The sequence below is a fragment of the Pseudorca crassidens genome, chromosome 17 (assembly GCF_039906515.1).
Source record: "Pseudorca crassidens isolate mPseCra1 chromosome 17, mPseCra1.hap1, whole genome shotgun sequence".
NCBI classification, from domain to species: domain Eukaryota; kingdom Metazoa; phylum Chordata; class Mammalia; order Artiodactyla; family Delphinidae; genus Pseudorca; species Pseudorca crassidens.
In genome coordinates, this window is record NC_090312.1 from 2,135,446 (window position 1) to 2,151,890 (window position 16,445).

General features: G+C 52.9%; 1 protein-coding gene across 1 annotated transcript; it reads right to left on the reverse strand.

The window, feature by feature from the left end:
* Window positions 1-684: 684 nt before the first annotated feature.
* On the reverse strand, window positions 685-15,021 carry LY6L (lymphocyte antigen 6 family member L). Its single transcript, XM_067712718.1, has 6 exons — window positions 15,001-15,021; window positions 13,540-13,572; window positions 13,365-13,398; window positions 2,505-2,595; window positions 2,230-2,346; window positions 685-1,331 (listed from the first exon to the last, which is right to left on the reverse strand). Exons 4-6 carry the CDS (start codon window positions 2,575-2,577, stop codon window positions 1,105-1,107), a joined length of 417 nt encoding a protein of 138 aa, XP_067568819.1. The 5' UTR covers window positions 2,578-2,595; window positions 13,365-13,398; window positions 13,540-13,572; window positions 15,001-15,021; the 3' UTR covers window positions 685-1,104.
* Window positions 15,022-16,445: the final 1,424 nt, after the last annotated feature.

A 16,445-nucleotide genomic window follows, 5' to 3' on the forward strand; every position in this document is an offset into this window, starting at 1 on the left:
GGAACCAGGACTGGGGGCCAGGTGTGTGGACCCAGCGTCCTCTGGGCTCTGGGGACCTGCTGCCTGCTGACGCTGCCCCCGCCCACAGATTCCTGGCTGCTGTCCTCTAGCTCTCTGCCTTCCAGGATGTATCCCTGGATGTTCCCCTGGATGTCTCTATGAGCTTGTCATGAGTTCCACTTGTCCCAACCTGCTCCTCCCCTGTGCCCCTCTCCTGGGTGACCCTCCCCCAAGCCAGGCATGGGGCCATCCTGGGCACCTCCAGGCCTTCCATCAGCCCCTACTCTCTCCAGCACCCCTGTGCACCAAACATGGTTCCCATCCACCCCACCGCCCAGCATCTCTCCACCCCACTCTCCTAGGCGGGCACCACTGACCCCTGTCATGTGCCCCAGACTCCGAGCCTCCACCCCACCATTGGCCAGCTGGCCCTCCTGAGGACCCGACCTTGAGCCTGTGACTCCTGCTTGCCCAGTGCTGGTCCTGTCCCCAGCTTGGTTGGCTGTAGCCCAGAGGGACAGTTTTGTCCACCATTCCAACCATGGCCGGCGCACAACCACAGAGTCTGCTGAGAGCAGGCCAGAGGGCTGTAGTCTGGGCCCAATGGGTAGAGACGAGGAAGAAGCAAGAGGGGGTGTGGTCAAGCAACGACTTTATTGTCTCTGGAAGGAGTGAAGGTCGTGGTCCCACTGCAGGACTCTGCCTGGGCCAGGGACAGAGGTGGCGAGAACAGCGGGCGTGGGGGGGCTGAGACCACAGAGCCAGTCAGAGCCAGAGCCAGGGCTGAGCCACCCTCTGGCCTTGCCGGGCTCTTCTTGCCCAGCACAGGGACCTGGAGCTTCCGTTCAGAGCAGGGGCTGTTACCCCAAACTGAGAAATGCCCATCGCATGCCCCCATCCCTGACCCCACGGAGTGGGGCTACAGTCCCAGGCTGTGTGAGCGAAGGGCCCCTGCTGGGGACGGGAGAGGCGGCCGGGCCCAGGGCGAGGCGATGGCACTGCCTACCGTCTCAGGGGTGAATGTCCCACCCACGGTCTTGAGAGCGATGGGGGCAGGATAGAGGTGGGAGGACAGCGTGGGCCTTGGGGCCGAGAGGAAGGTGCTCACAGCAGGACCCAGAGGAGGCCAAGGCCCACCTGGAGCAGGAGCGCCCTTGGAAGGGCCCCGGGAGCCTCCCGCGGGGGCGGTGCCCTGTTGCAGAGAGATCGGGAACAGCAGTGCCTGGTGATCTTGCCGTGCACCCCGGGGCCCGACGACCATTCAGACTTCATGTTGGTGTTGGGACACCTGGGAGCACAGCGCCTGCTGAGCGAAATTCTCAGGCGAGATCCTGCAGAAAAGAGGAGACAGCGCTCAGGAAAAGAGGGGGAGCCTGGGGAGGGGTGCTTTCCCGCGGGCAGGGAAGGCCAGAACCAAACCTCGGGTCAGAGAACTGTTGGTCTTGGAACATCTACAGATACCTTCTCCTGATCCTTTCACAGGCCAGGCCCTGCACAGTGGGAGCACAGCTGTCCAGGGTCACCTTCAAGGTCACAGCAAAGACAGGGTTCAGGACTGCTGGCCCTGGTCGGGGCTCTTCCCTGAAACCACACGTGGCCTGGAAACCCGGGTAGCCAGGGGCCTGGGAGTCCCGGGGAGACGGGGGAAGCAGGGCAGAGAGAAGAACGATGGTGGCCAGAGGACTTGCTGCACCCGGCCTGGGCTCCCGTCCACCCCTCCCTCCTTCACTCAGAGACGCGCAGAGACCTCTGAACGAAGCACCGGAGGGAACAGAACACTCGAAACAACCCAAGCTACAGAAGAAAAGATACCCTCGGGTGGAGTCCACCTTCCTGTGTCCTGCTGTGCTGTGCTGTGCTGTGCTGTGCTGCGCTGCGCTGCGCTGCTGTATCTGTTGTGTGCATGGTACCTCACTACACTGAACCTCGTTGTATTGTATTATGTGACAGCTGTATGCTTTGCATTACATCGTATCATAGGCTGCTCAGGGCGCTTGGTTTAGGATAACCGAAAAGAAGGAAAGAGACCAGCCAGCCTCCTCTGGAAGCCCCCAGGGCTCAGTCTTGAGCGGCTGCCTCCTTCTTCCCCTGCTCAGGACCGGGATCTGGCAAAGGTCGGCGCAGGCGAGGGGGCCCCTGAAGGGAGCCTTCCTCGGCTCCCCGCAGAGACCCCGAAGGATCCAGCGCAGAGCCCCCGACAGGCCCCTTCAGCGCTGGCCAGGGACTCACGCAGGGTGATGATCACCGTGTGGGAGACGCAGACCCGGTCGGCGGAGGCGCACGCGGCGGGCTTGCAAAACTCCCAGCTCGTGGCTTTGAAGCACTGGTAGCAGCTCAGGTTCTCACCTGTGGGGCAGCAGCAGGCCGCGGTGGGGCAGCAGCAGGCCGCGGTGGAGCGCGCTGCGCACCTGCCCGGCGGCGCAAAGGGCTTCCGCTGCCTAGAGATGCGCCCGCTGCGCCCCGGAGCTCCCGCAGCCCCCCGCAGCCCAGAGGGCTGCCCTTACCTGGCTCTGTGGCTTCTTCAGCACAGCCCAAAGACACCAGCAGAGCCCACAGGACTGGAACCGGCACCCCCATGACGCCAGACGGCTCAGCCTGCAGGAGGGCGGGAGAGGGACGGTGGAGCAGAGACGGAGGCTTTGTGCGGACCTCCCCCCGTCGCACCGCCCATCCCCTCGGTCTCTCCGCCCTGGACCCTCCTCATTCGAGGCCTCTCAGACCCTGGTTCTCGCGTTGCCCCTCTCGCAGCCCGAGGACTCCTGAACCTTCCCTCCCCTGCTTCAGGGAGCGCGGCCCTCTGGGGAGGGTCAGCTGACGGAGGGCCGGCTGTGGAGGCCTGTCAGCCCCTGCTCGCAGCTCGGGCTCTTGGGAGGGTCTCCTGGGGTCCGTGAGGATGGCCGCTTCGTGCTGGAGCAGGAGGCGGGCAGGGAGCGCGTCTCCCCGGTGGGTGCATCCCCTCCGCCAGGCGGGCAGGGAGCGCGTCTCCCCGGTGGGTGCATCCCCTCCGCCAGTCTCCACCCGCGCCAGCTCTGCTGCATCCTTCTCTTCCTGTAACAACCCCCTGCGGAACAGGGCCCGGTTCACACCTTGGGGACACAGGACCACACTGAGTCCCTGCCTCGGAGGCTCAGGAGAGCTGAAACTTCCCGCAGGTGTGGTGGCAAGTGGTCTGGTGTTGGAGGTGGAGGAAGGCTTCAAGGGGGAGGAGGGATCATTGGGGCTGGAGAACAGGAGGCCGGTTGGGCAATCGGAGATGAAGTGCAGGGCCGTCCAGAGGGAAAGCATCAAGAGCCAGGCCCAGGGCAGGAAACAGGGCAATTAAGGGCAAGTGGGGGAGGGAGGGGAAAGGGGAGAAAGGGGAGGAGGGGAGGGGGGGAGGAGGCGGAGGAGGGGGGAGGAGGGGAGGGGTGGAGGAGGGGAGGGGAGAAGGGGAGGAAGAGGAGGGGAGGGGGGAGGAGGGGAGGGGGAGGAGGGGAGGGGGAGGAGGGGAGGGGGAGGAGGGGAGGAGGTTCCCAGGAACCTGTCCTCACCAGAACCAGTGTTAAAGAAAGAAACTTCCATGACGCTCGTAAAGCTCAGTGAGACTGAATAATCTCAGGGGCTCTCGAGACCGGCGCAGGGACCGCTGTGACGGGTTGTGCAGGGAGAGACTGGGGGCAACTCCAAATACAGCAGAGGCAGTGGGGATTTACAGCCAAGGAGCAGGTGTGGTCAATGGATGGAAAAACACTAAGAGAAGACCTCAGGGGTAGGGGGATTCTGGCTAAACAAACCTACCAGGATCTCCCTGAAGGCAGGGCAGGTGCTCAGTCCTCACCTGGGGGGTGGGAGGGGATGGAACCCCATCGGATACTGAGTTGGGGGAGGTTCTTATTAAAACCGGATTTTACAAGGAAGTGCCCAGATGGGCCCAGGAGAAGGTTTGGGAGCCTGACTAAAGTTTGGCCAAGCAAAGAATCTTTGTCACCAAACAACACGGCACAGATGAAGCAGCAGAGTCCACTGAGGGCAGGGGCGGTGGTCCGGAGTGGGACCCCGTCCCCTCTGGGGGCACCATCACCCCAGCCACAACCTCACCTGGAGACCGGGCAGGTCTAAGGGCCCTGCGTGAGTCCAGGTGTGGGCAGGAAAGGCTGCCCTCTTTTCTGACCCCCAGGGACCCCTGCCTCCCAAGGCTGCCCCCTAAAGGCAGCGCCCATGCCCAGGTGCCCGCACCTGCGTGTCAGGTGGCTTCACAGTTTGTCACGCCATGTCCTGCCAGCATCTTTCCCCAGGTTCTTTCTTTGTTTTTCCTTCCTGCCTTTATTTCCTCGACCACACCCGTTTGAGCTCCTCTGAGGAGAAGGCAGGGTGTGGGCCCTGGATCTGGATTTGCAGTGGGTGACCCTGCCCCCAGGGGTCTCGCAGGAGGAGAGTGGGCCGAAGGATAAAAGGGGCGACTAGTAGGCAAAGGGGGATTGGACGGGCTGCCTCTGGCCCCCGAGTGACTGCTGCCGGTCACCTCCACTCTCAGCCACCGGGTCTCTGGAGGCCTCAGCACCCCCTGCAGGCCCAGCTTCCCGTTGCCACAGGGAGAGGATGTGCTGGCTATGAATGAGAGTGTGCAGCTGGTTGGGGTCATTTCCCCTCCAGTCCACCCAGTGGCCCAACCAGCAGGACTGTCCCCCGCCCCCTCTTGCCTGGCACGTCCTAGGGACCATGCCTGGCCAGGTGCAGCCTCCGCCTTGCTGCTGGTGCACCCAGAGCCTCCCTTTATTGGGTGCCACTCCAGCCCTCCCTGCTGTCCAGCCTCTGCCCGGGCATGGGCCCGGCTTGGAGGTGGGCACAGAAGGGGTGGAACTGGAGATGCCTGGGGGGAGGATCTGGGCTTACATCATACGTTTATTCATTTGTCATTTCATGCTGTAATGGAGTTGAATGTGAATCTGTGAAAAATTCGAAACCCCCAAATCGCATGGTGCTGTTGGATGTGGGTGTGATGAAACGACCCGGTGGCATTTGTGACAGGTTAATAAGGTCACTCAAAAACTTATATGAAAATGCAAAGCAGTTAAAACGGCCAAAACAGTTTTTCAAAACTCATGAAACTATACTTAATATTCATAAATTTTACTTTTTACAAATAATACCTCAAAAAGCTGATTTAAAAGAAACTTTCTGCAAATGAAAGTTCTAGATTTAGATGCTCTCACTGGTTAATTCTTCCAAATATTCAAAGAAAAGATAATATCAATCTTCCAAGCTTCTTTCAGAGGAAAGAAATGAACACTTCCTAATTAATTTTAAGAAGTTAGCATAGTCTTGAGTTCTTAACAAAAATGGATAAGGTATTACAAAAAATGGACATTCCAGAGCAATATCCCATGAAAATTAATGAAACATGTCCTAAACATAATATTGGAAAATCACCAATGGCCCACAAAAAGGAAAACATACTATATAATCCAATATATACAGAAAATTATTTGTTAACTTCAACGCAATTTGTGATTACAACTCTCTCAGCAAACTAAGAATAGAGGGGATCTTTCTAATCTGATAAAGGTCATTATAAAACCAGCTCTAACTTGCATCATCTTTATGGTGAACCCTTGAACACATCCCCCCTTGTTATCACCCCTTCTACTCACTCTGTCCTGGATAGAGAAACAAGGGGATCATCATTTTAGATGAGAGATCAGGGACTTCCTGGTGGTCCAGTGGCTAAGAATCCGCCTTCCAATGCAGGGTGCGTGGATTCGATTTCTGGTCGGGGAACTAAGATCCCATGTGCCGCAGGGCAACTAAGCCCGCGTGTGCAACTACAGAGCACGCAAGCCACAACTAAAGAGAAGCCTGTGTGCCCCAATGAAAAGATCCTGCATGCCGCAGCAAAGATCCCACGCAACTAAGACCCGATGCGGCCAAAAATATAAATAAATAAAGATTTTTTTAAAAGATGAGAAATCAACTTCTTATCATTTGGACATCATGGGATTTTGAGTTTCGAACATAATGTACAGAGCAAATATTGGAATTAATCCATGAATTTAGAAGGGTCATTGGCTATAAGATAAGAACCAATTGTATTTCTATAAATTTGCAATAATAAATTTGGAATCTTAAGTTTTAAAAACCCCACTGAATTCTGGCCCTAGGATCATTTCAGCTGCCTACATCCAACTCTATTTACTCTTTGTAGCAAGAAAAGGATTCAGATCAACAGAGCAAGGGAACAAGACGCCACGCTCCTCGTGACTTCAGCACGCATAGGAGATGGAGAGACCACAGATGTCATTTACTTTCATGTAGAAAAACGAACACAAACTTCTGGCAGAGCCGTCTTTGGACCTGGGGCACCTGCTGTGCAGCGTGGGTATCGCCGGAGAGAGCGGATGGAAACGGGAGAAAGGAACCAAGGGTCTGAGAGTGATGGGCTGGACAAAAGCCATCCTCAGAAAGAGAAGGTCCAGCTCCCCTCGAGGGGATGCTGGGAGCCAGGCTGAGAGCTGCTGGCCAGCGGCCTGGCTTGAGAAGATGCAGGGATGCAGGAGCAGTGGGAAATGCATCCGTTCTTGGGGAGCAGACCAGTAGGAGGGGCGAAACCCCTGCAGGCTTGGTGGCCAATGGAAAGAAGGAAAGAAGAAGGGGAAATTAAGTGCGGCAGCAACCAGGGAGACTCCTGATGTCGACAGGCACCCACCCCTCCCACCACCAGACAACGGACGCAAGAACAGCTGCACTTCATCGCGCAGCCGGAAGAGGGCGGCCTCGCGCCAAGAGGCCGCGTCCTACTGCGCGCTCATCTGTGGGAAGACACTGCACGGAGAAGAATTAAAACGAGAATAAAACTTTTCTCTTGAAAAATGTCCCAGAAAACGAACCAGGAAGCAGAATAAATCTCTCATGCCTGAGTCAAAACATTTGAAAATATGAAGGAACACCTTGCATCAGAAGTTCAGAACCTCAAAACAACAGTAGGCAATAAAAAGAAGACATGAGATGAAAAACGATGAAAGTGAGGAAACAAATGGAGGAAAACGTAAAGACCAGCTTAGAAATAAAGTCTCACAAAGTTCCAAGGGAGCAGGCATTTGAGATTGTTAAGTCGGAAGCTGTAGCAGAGGCACTGAAGCAGGGAGGCAGGCAAACAAGAGGACAAAGCGACCTAAACCCGAACTAAAAGGGCTCACCTGTTCCTGGAAAAACGACCTAGAATGGTGAGCGCTAAGACTACACTAGTAGAAAATGCAAACGACACAGGGCTTCCCTGCTGGCACAGGGGTTGAGAATCTGCCTGCCAATGCAGGGGACACGGATTCGAGCCCTGGTCCGGGAAGATCCCACATGCCGCGGAGCAACTAAGCCCGTGCACCACAACTACTGAGCCTGTGCTCTAGAGCCCGCGTGCCACAACTACGGAAGCCCGCGCACCTAGAGCCCATGCTCTGCAACAAGAGAAGCCACCGTAATGAGAAGCCCGTGCACCGCAACGAAGAGTAGCCCCCGCTCGCTGCAACTAGAGGAAGCCCCCGCACAGCAACGAAGACCCAACTCAGCCAAAAATAAATAAATAAATAAACAAAATGTAACTTTTTTTAAAAAAATAAATTTTATTTATTTATTTTTGGCTGTGTTGCGTCTTCATCGCTGCTCACGGGCTTTCTCTAATTGTGGCGAGCGAGCGGGGGCTACTCTTTGTTGCAGTGCGTGGGCTTCTCATTGTGGTGGCTTTTCTTGTTGTGGAGCACGGGCTCCAGGCACATGGGCTTCAGTAGTTGCAGCACGCAGTCTCAGTAGTTGTGGCTCGCGGGCCCAGTAGCTCTGGCTTGCGGGCTCTAGAGCACAGGCTCAGTAGTTGCGGCACACGGGCTTGGTTGCTCCGCAGCATGTGGGATCTTCCCGGACCAGGGCTCGAACCCGTGTCCCCTGCATTGGCAGGCGGATTCTCAACCACTGTGCCACCAGGGAAGCCCTTTACCATGTATTTTTTTTAAAAAAAGTTATCATCTTACATTAGAAAAAAAATACCCATTAAAAGAAAAGCATTCCCATCACTATTTGAAATTCAGTCAGAAGTATTCACTGATACAGTTAGAAAACAATAAACAATTACAGGCTTTAGAATGGAAAAAGAAGTAAAACCGTATCTATCATTTGTAGATGATACGGCAGTATACCTGGAAATCCTAGAGAATAAAGAATAAAAGTAACATATTTGGAAAACAATCAGTAACGAGTCAGGATGCAAAGTAAGCATATAAAATTCAGTAGCCATCAGAGGGCGTCCGGGATTTGCGAGGTTGAAGCAGACTGGCGGTCACATGCTCCCACTGGACCAAGAAGAAAAAAACAGGCAGGTTGCAGGTGTCGTAAGTAAACGTGTTGGGGAGCTGAGAGGGACAAGGACCAAGTGGACTGGCTTCCTGAGGTGGGGAAGTCCCCCGAGCTGAGCCGACGCTGCCAGCCTGACCTGTCTTTTCTTCCTGGGGATTTGCCAACCACCAGCGAGACTGTATCCACAACCCAGGGAGGAGGGGCGAGCACGCTCAGCTCCGGGAAAGCGAAACCTACGAAAAACCAGAATGCGCGCTGAGTCCCAGATGCAGGCGGCGGTACCCAGGGCGGGGCGTGTATAAGGAAGAGTGACGTCCGCGGCAGTCCCACGGCCCTGAGGAGCCAAGTTCCCACCCGAGGAGAGAGGCCTGCTCCAAACACACATTTGACCTTGCTCTGAAGAGACTTGCCAGAGTCTAAAGCGGCCGCAGGAGTTGGGAGTGGGAGGCTTCAAAGCAGGGTGCAAAGACGTGGAGGGCATCTGCCGCGCTTTCCAGGGCCAGGAGACACGCCTGCCCGAGGCTCCACCGGAAGCCTGGGAGGAGAGGGACAGGAGGGCGTATGAGTTTCCCAAAGCTGCGGTCCAGCCCAACCCAGCTCAACTTGTGATGGAGTTGACCTGGTGAATACCTCATGCACTTTGATCTGGTAAAAGAGGAACCGAGGGACCCGCTACTAGAGGTACGCGTGGCCTCTGGCTCTTATTTATACAAGGCCCCAAGGTGACCGATAGCAACAGGGGAGAAAAGCCGTACACACGGACCAGCGGACGATCCAGATAATGGAGTTAACAGAAAAGGACTTTAAAATAACGGTGACAAGTATGTTCAATAATAGACTTTAAAAACTGAGAGTTTTGACAGAGAATAGGACTTTATGAAACAAATCAAATAAATATTCTCTGTATGGGCGAGGATTCGCCAGAGAAGCAGAACCAATAGAATGTGTATAGAAACAAAAAGAGATTTGTTTTAAGGAAGTGGCTGCAGGGCCAAAATCTTCAGGATGGGCTGTGGGGGGTGGGGGCGGGGGGCGGAGAAGTCTTCCTGTACCCTTCTGGCTGGTCTAAGGGTGACACTGACATGAGACAGATTAACAGGAGAGAATCTCGCAGAAGTTTAACAACATGTCTACATGGGAGAGACCCAGGAAAACTGAGTAACTCACCAAAGGGGCCACAGCCCTCACCTTAAATGCCATCCTCAGCTAAAGACAAAACAGGTTGTTGAAGGTGGGGAGAGTCAGTTGTGGCAGGTGAGCAGGGTTGTGACGCGGATTGAAGGCATCGCCTTCTCCAGTGATAAGAGTTTCTAGAGATTAGGCCATCCCAAATGGAGATCTCCCTTATAAATGTAAATGCTTCGTACAAAAGGTCAACTCCTACTTGGTTGTCAGAACCCTTCCCATGTCTGCTCTTTCTCAAAAAATAACCAGCTGAAAACAATGCATGTGACAGAGAGACGTATCTTAGGGTGGCAAATTCTGTTTCCTTAGAGCCAGAAGGCCGGAGAGCTGGTGCTGCAGTTAAAGTCCAGAGACTGCTGCAGAATTCCCTCTTGCTTGGAGGAGCTCAGTCTTTTGTTCTATTCAGGCCTTCGGCTGATGAGGTGAGACCCACCCAGGTTATGGAGAGCAGTCGGCCTCACTCAAATGTCACCAATTTAAATGGCAATCTCATGCAAAAGCATCCTCACAGAAACATCCAGAATGGTGTCTGACCACATATCGGAGTCCTGTGGCCCAGCCGAGTTAACACATACGATTAACCGTCGCATTCTGGAATTAAAAGACAAAACATCTGAAATTAAGAACTCGTTTGGATGAATGAGGAGCAGAAGACGATATGAACGTAGGTAGAGACAGGACAACATAAAATAGCCCAAGGGAAGCTTAGAGAGAATAAAAACAGTAGAAAAAAAATTGTTCGGAGCATAAGGGCCTGTGAGACTCAGTCAAATGGTCTAACTTTACATGAGATTGGGGTACCACAGGGAAGAAAGAGGGAATAAATAAATACTTGAAGAGATAGCATTGTTCAAAATCCATGAAAGATAATTGGCAGATCCCTGGATCACAGAAAACTAAGCAGGATAAATGCAAAGCATGTCGCCCCAGCTAGCGACACTGCAGTCCAAATGCTGAAAACCAGAAAACAATGCCCTTAGCAGCCAGGGGAAAGAGACGCATATCTACAAAGCAACAACAATTAAGAGCTAAAGCTGACTTTTCACAAAAAAGCCAGAAGAAAATGAAACTGTATCTTGAAAGCGATGAATGACAAAGTCTGGCAACCCTGAATTCTATGCCAACCAAAAATATTATTCAGAGATATAGAAAACAAAAGTTTGATTTATACACAAGTTGCAATAATTCATTGCCAGCAGACTCAAACCACAAGAAATAAAAAAGGAAACTCTTCAAGGTAAAGTGAAATGATTACAAATGGGAACATGGAACTCTAGGAAGAAGGGCAGAGAAGCAGGAGTGATAAGTCCGCCTAACTGAGCAGGACCCTCTGGGGTCTTCCTGGGACAGACCCTCCCCCATATCCTCTGCTGTAGCTCCTCTCTGAAGTACCCAGATAACAGTGTCTGATGCACATTTCCTGAGCTGTTTTATGGATGCTAAAACCACCACCAAATGGAAGAAATAACCTACTTGATGATTGTGAGCCCCAGACCTACAAGCACCTCGGGATTGATCATGTTAACCACCCTCTACCTCACCGTCGACCAATCAGAGAATTGTGCCTGAGCTGATCACGGACCCTGAGGCATACCTGGAGGCGCAATGTGAGGTCTTGGGGACAGTGTGCTAGCACTGGCCTGGGGTTCTGTTTTTATGGGGTCGAGGGTGGGGACCTAGGGTTTGGTGGGCTCACTCTTTATTAGTGACTTTAAAACAGAAGAGTGGGGATTTAAAGCGTGGGTAGAGGAGAAACTAGAGCCCAGGATGGTGAGTTATAGAAACCAACTAAGAGCTCTAAAACAAAGGAGCCTGGGGGTGGGCGTGTCTGGCTCCTACCTAGTCCTGTGGCTGGCAATGTGTTTAATCTAGAGAGTCATTTGGGAGTGGATGCCTGGCAAGCAAAGCTGAGGTCAGGCCCTTGCATTAGAAAAAGAGAAACCGGGACTTCCCTGGTGGTGCAGTGGTTAAGAATCCGCCTGCCGATGCAGGGTACACGGGTTCGAGCCCTGGGCGGGGAAGATCCCACATGCCACAGAGCAACTAAGCCCGTGCACCACGACTACTGAGCCTGTGCTCTGGAGCCCACGAGCCACAACTACTGAGCCCATGTGCCACAACTACTGAAGCCCGCGTGCCTAGAGCCCGTGCTCCGCCACAAGAGAAGCCACGGCGATGAGAAGCCCGCGCACCTCAACGAAGAGTAGCCCCTGCTCGCCGCAACTAGAGAAAGCCCGCGCGCAGCAATGAAGACCCAACGCGGCCAAAAATAAATAAATAAAATAAAATAAATTTATAAAAAAAAAAGAAACCAAGTGTCAGGGCTGCACTACATTAACCCAACTATGTTAGTTCTATGTTAAGTAAATGTTAAGTAAATGGACTTAACATTCCAAAGTAAAAGCAAAATTTTTTAGACTGGATACAAAATAACACTAAACTGGTTACAACTCTGACTTTAAAAATCAGGACACAGAATAGCTGAAAAGAAAAAGGGTGGGAAAAACATCCTGCCGACAGTAATCCAAAGAAATCTCGTTCACCCTATTGATGCCATATAAAGTGTACTTTAAGGCAAGAAATATTACTAAAAGATATTTCATAGTGATAATGAAATGCCCAAGGTCGCGAGGCCCCTCCACAAGACCACCAGAGTCGAGAGTCAAAGCCAAACGGCAAGGGTCATTTATTGCAGGTTCGAACCTGGACCTCCGCGCACTCGTTGCCGGTGATGCTAAGAGGTCCTGGCGGAGTTTAGTACAGCTCTTTTATAGACCGGTACAAACATAGTCGCCGATTGGTTGACTTTTAAACAGAGACACTAGTCGCCGTCTGATTGGTTGGACGGTTGCGGGGGGGGGGGTCAGCAAGCGTAATTACAGAAGCGAGAGCGGCTGGTTAAGTTTCGGTTTCCTGAGGTTTTGTTTCTCGATTGGAAATACTTAAGGCGGGGCCATGGTCGCAAAAAGAAATAGTGCAAACAGGAGGACTGATGCAACCCTAGCAGTGCTGCGGCCTCCACCAGCCCAACGGCAGGGCGGCGGGAGGCTGTGCGCCCAACTTCAGGCGGCGCTCCCAAATGTGGCAAGCCCAGCGCCGCGCCCTGGAATGGTCCTTTTTCGGCCCTTCTCCTCCGGAAAGAACAGAAAAGAAACTCCAGGAAAAGCACAAATTGAATGCAGGGCGTCAACTCAGTCCTATTCCCACCAAAGTAGAACATAGCCCCCTCAATAAAAAGTCAACATAACACAAAGATATGTCAATCCTACCTCTATACAACTAGTAACAGCTTCAAAATGTTTAAGCAAGATACGGCAGAAGTGAAAGTTGAGGCAAATTGACAGTGACACAAATATTTTACCATAAATCCTTTAAGTAACTGATAGTGTCGCAGGAAGGGGGACCCCTCCCAGGGCCCGAGAGCGTGCTCTTGTCTAATGCTCAGAAATGGACTGTCCGAGGAGACACACGTGCTGACAGAGCAAGAGACTTTATTGGGAAGGGGCGCCCAGGCAGAGAGCAGGAGAGTAAGGGACCCCAGGAGGACTGCTCTGCCACGTGGCTCGCAGTCTCGGGTTTTATGGTGATGGGGTTACTTTCTGGGTTGTCTCTGGCCAATTATCCTACTTGTGCCCACATTTGGTCTGACTCAGGGCCCTTCCCGGTGGGGCATGCATCTCTGAGTTAAGATGGATTCCAGTCGGAGGGTTTCTGGGAGGTTGGCAGGACGTTTTACGGGCTGGCGTCTCCTCCCTCCTTTCGGCCCCTCCCAAATTCTCCTGGTGAGTTTTCTGCGGCAGCGTCCTGTTCCTTATTGGGGCCTCCTTTTGTGTGACAGCTCATGCAAGTAGTTATTATCATACCTGGCCAAGGCGGGCAGTTTCGGTCAATGGTTCCCTAACAATAGAACAAGCAAACAAGAATGTCACTTAGCATACGTGAATTTGCACAAGATTGCAAAAAATTAACATAATGGACATATATGGAACATCATACCAAACAAGTGAATCCGTATTTAAGTGCATGTAGAACACTTACCAAGTATGTCATATGCTCAATCGTGCAGTTGATCTAGGAAAACAAAATATATGACAGTTGGAGAGGAAGAAATCCAAACGAGAATGGCTAGTATTACAAGTACTGAAAATACCAAGAGCTGTGCAGGATGTGGACAGCTGGAGAGCTTACACTTTACGGCCTCAGTATAAACTGGCACAGTCTGCTAAGGCTCCTGCTGCCGTGTCAGCAGCCAAAGGATGTCGCAGCCATCGACCACCACCGGCCCCCCCACCCCCGGAAGGTGAGCCCTGAAGGAACGCAGGATGGAGACGAGGGGGATGCCCTCTGCCAAGCCCTCAGCTGCCACAGCTGCCGCACTTGTGCAACCCGAGGGGACTCATGATGGAAAAGAACGGGGTACTGGCCGGAGAAGCTGAGATGCCTGTCAAAGGAATGATTTCAGTGAGCCCAGGCTCTTGTATCTTCCCACTCACAGAAAAGCGCTACGTTCCTCAACTTGAGATGTCTGGTTTTCTTTAATTGACAGTAATCTTTTGGGAATTCCCTGGTGGCCCAGTGGTTAGGAGTCTGGCTTCCACTGTAGGGGGCATGGGTTTGATCCCTGGTCAGGGAATTAAGATCCTGCATGCTGTGCGGTGTGGCCCAAAATAAATAAATAAATAAAATCGGCCCTTAGAACAAAACAAACAAACAAAAAACTCCCATAGTCTTTTGATGCTCCGACTACCTGGTCTTTGTTGCAAAACTTCTGTATATCCTCACTGCTCCCTGACCTCTTCGGAGCAGAAACTCAGAGCTCTTCTGAGAGGCTGCCTCCCAGGCTTGAAGTTCTCAGAAAGGCCGCCAAATAGAACATGATTCTCAACTTTTAGGTGGTGCTATTTTTTTTTTCAGTCGACATTAAACATACACATACCCTGTGACCCAGCATTTCCACTCCCAGGTACATTCTCAAGAGAAAAAAAATCACCAAGATAAAGGCCCACAAATGTTTAGAGCTGCATCATTCATGAGCATCAAACCTGTCAACAACCTTAACGCCCATTAAGGGCAGAATAAATACATAAATGCTGGCATGGGCACACAATAGAATACTACATGGAAATGAAAAAGAATCCTCTACTGCTACACTCAGCAACATAGGAATCTCACAAACAGAGTGATGAGTTTAAAAAGCAGCAGAGTCCATTTCCTGGCAGCTCCACACCAGCAGAGAGCCTGTGCTGCTGGGGGGACTTCAGAGGACTCGTGAGGCCACCAGAGACAGCTCCCTTCTGAGTCACGGAAAGTCAACTGATCAGGAACTTTAACTGTATCTGTACAGTCCCTTCCCTTTTGCACTTTCTGTGGTGAATACAAGTTACAGGTCTCACTCACACTCACAGAAAGATTTCAGAGAGGAGACACAGAGGTCAAGAAAGGAAAGTGAGGATTTACGAAGCGACAGCGCACTCTCATTGCGGGACCGGGCAGACTCACGTGAGTAGCTGTGCCGAGTTTCTTTGGCAAGTTGGTCATGTGGGGTGTAGAAGTGAAGGGGCGGAATATTCATTGGGGAGGGAGGGGTTTGGGGTCGTATTCCCTGATTTTCTTCCCAGCTCCACCTTCCCAAGAGGCGGAGGCATTTTTCCTTTATTTAGCCTTGATCGTTGTGTCATGGCTTCCGTGCCTGATGGGTATTTCCTATCTGCGAGGCTAATTTTATTGTAATCAGAGTATAATGAGCAAAAGGTTACTTTTGGACTCTGGAGATTCCAGCCTCTTCTCATCTTTCTTTGTCTGTCTCCAGGGCACTTGTCACCCCAAAATGTGTGGTTTCCTGTCAGTCCAGAGGTTCCTTTCTCTGTCTGTCCAAGGGCCACCGTTGTCTACAAGCTGTACGGTTTCCTGCCATCTGGCCCGTGCCCCGCCTCCTCTGCGCGTATCTAGCCACCTGCCTGCTGTAACACCATGGCCCACTACTCGCTTTGTACATGTAGATCTGGACTGTGTAAACTGTCAATAATACACCATCTGGCGTATAACCCTTTGTCTCAGAAACATGTAACCTTGCTTTGACCTTTAGCAGGTGGAAGAGTCCTCAGGGTTTTCTGAAAGGCTGTCTCCCGGCTTATAATCCTCAGGTTGGCGCCACTGAAATTCTCTTTCCTTAGAATGACTATTGATTAAGTTTCCGTGGACAGGAGGATCCTCATGGGTGGAGGCAGGGCTGGGGGCTTGCCCTCCTGTGGCCCGGGTCATCCCTGTCCTTCCCTGGCCTGTCTACCCTCCTGGGGACCACAGCGTCCCTCCCACAGGGACCACAGCTCTCACCAGGCCCCGGGGGGAGGAGGGCTGGGGCCTGAGGACAAGTAGACCACTGAGGAAACCGAGTCACAAATCTGAGACACCACTGGAGGGAGAGCGAGGCCACCTTCCCAGGGGAGCTTGGGCGCCAGCAAGTGAGGGGAGCTGGGAGGTCTGCTCCCCAGCAGGGGGCTCAGCAAGGAGAGCCTCAGGGTGCCCGACGCTGTGGTCCTGTCAGGACTGGCCTGGAGCCGGGAGCTCCTCCATCCCCTTCTCTGACAGGCGCTCTTGGTGATCCTGGGGGAAGGGACACAAATTACAAGGACCTGCAGGAAAGGCGGGGGTCACTGGGAGCCCGGGGTTGCGGGATCTGACCCACACCGGCTCCAGACCCCAGGCTATGAGGGTGTCAGGCCCAGTGCAGCAGAAGCTGTGGGGAACGGGAACGGAGTGGCGGGTGAACCGGTGTCTGTGACACCCTCAGGATGGCAAGACTCTGCTCACTCCTCTGGGCAGAACCGGCCAAGAGCTGCCTCCCTGCCCCCAGCCCCACCCCAGGCATTAATGTGAGGAGGGAGCCAGACGCCCCTGGGTTCAGTAGGGTGAGAGCCACTGGAACCCACCCTCTGAGCCCCTCT

Bases quoted from the DNA above. Each gene is read 5' to 3' on its own strand.
- LY6L (XM_067712718.1), bottom strand. From the start codon at position 2,577: ATGGGGGTGCCGGTTCCAGTCCTGTGGGCTCTGCTGGTGTCTTTGGGC. The intron at 2,347-2,504 runs GTAAGGGCAGCC...GCTGCCCCACAG, and splicing joins TGAAGAAGCCACAGAGCCAG to GTGAGAACCTGAGCTGCTAC. The intron at 1,332-2,229 runs GTGAGTCCCTGG...TCTTTTCTGCAG, and splicing joins CACGGTGATCATCACCCTGC to GATCTCGCCTGAGAATTTCG.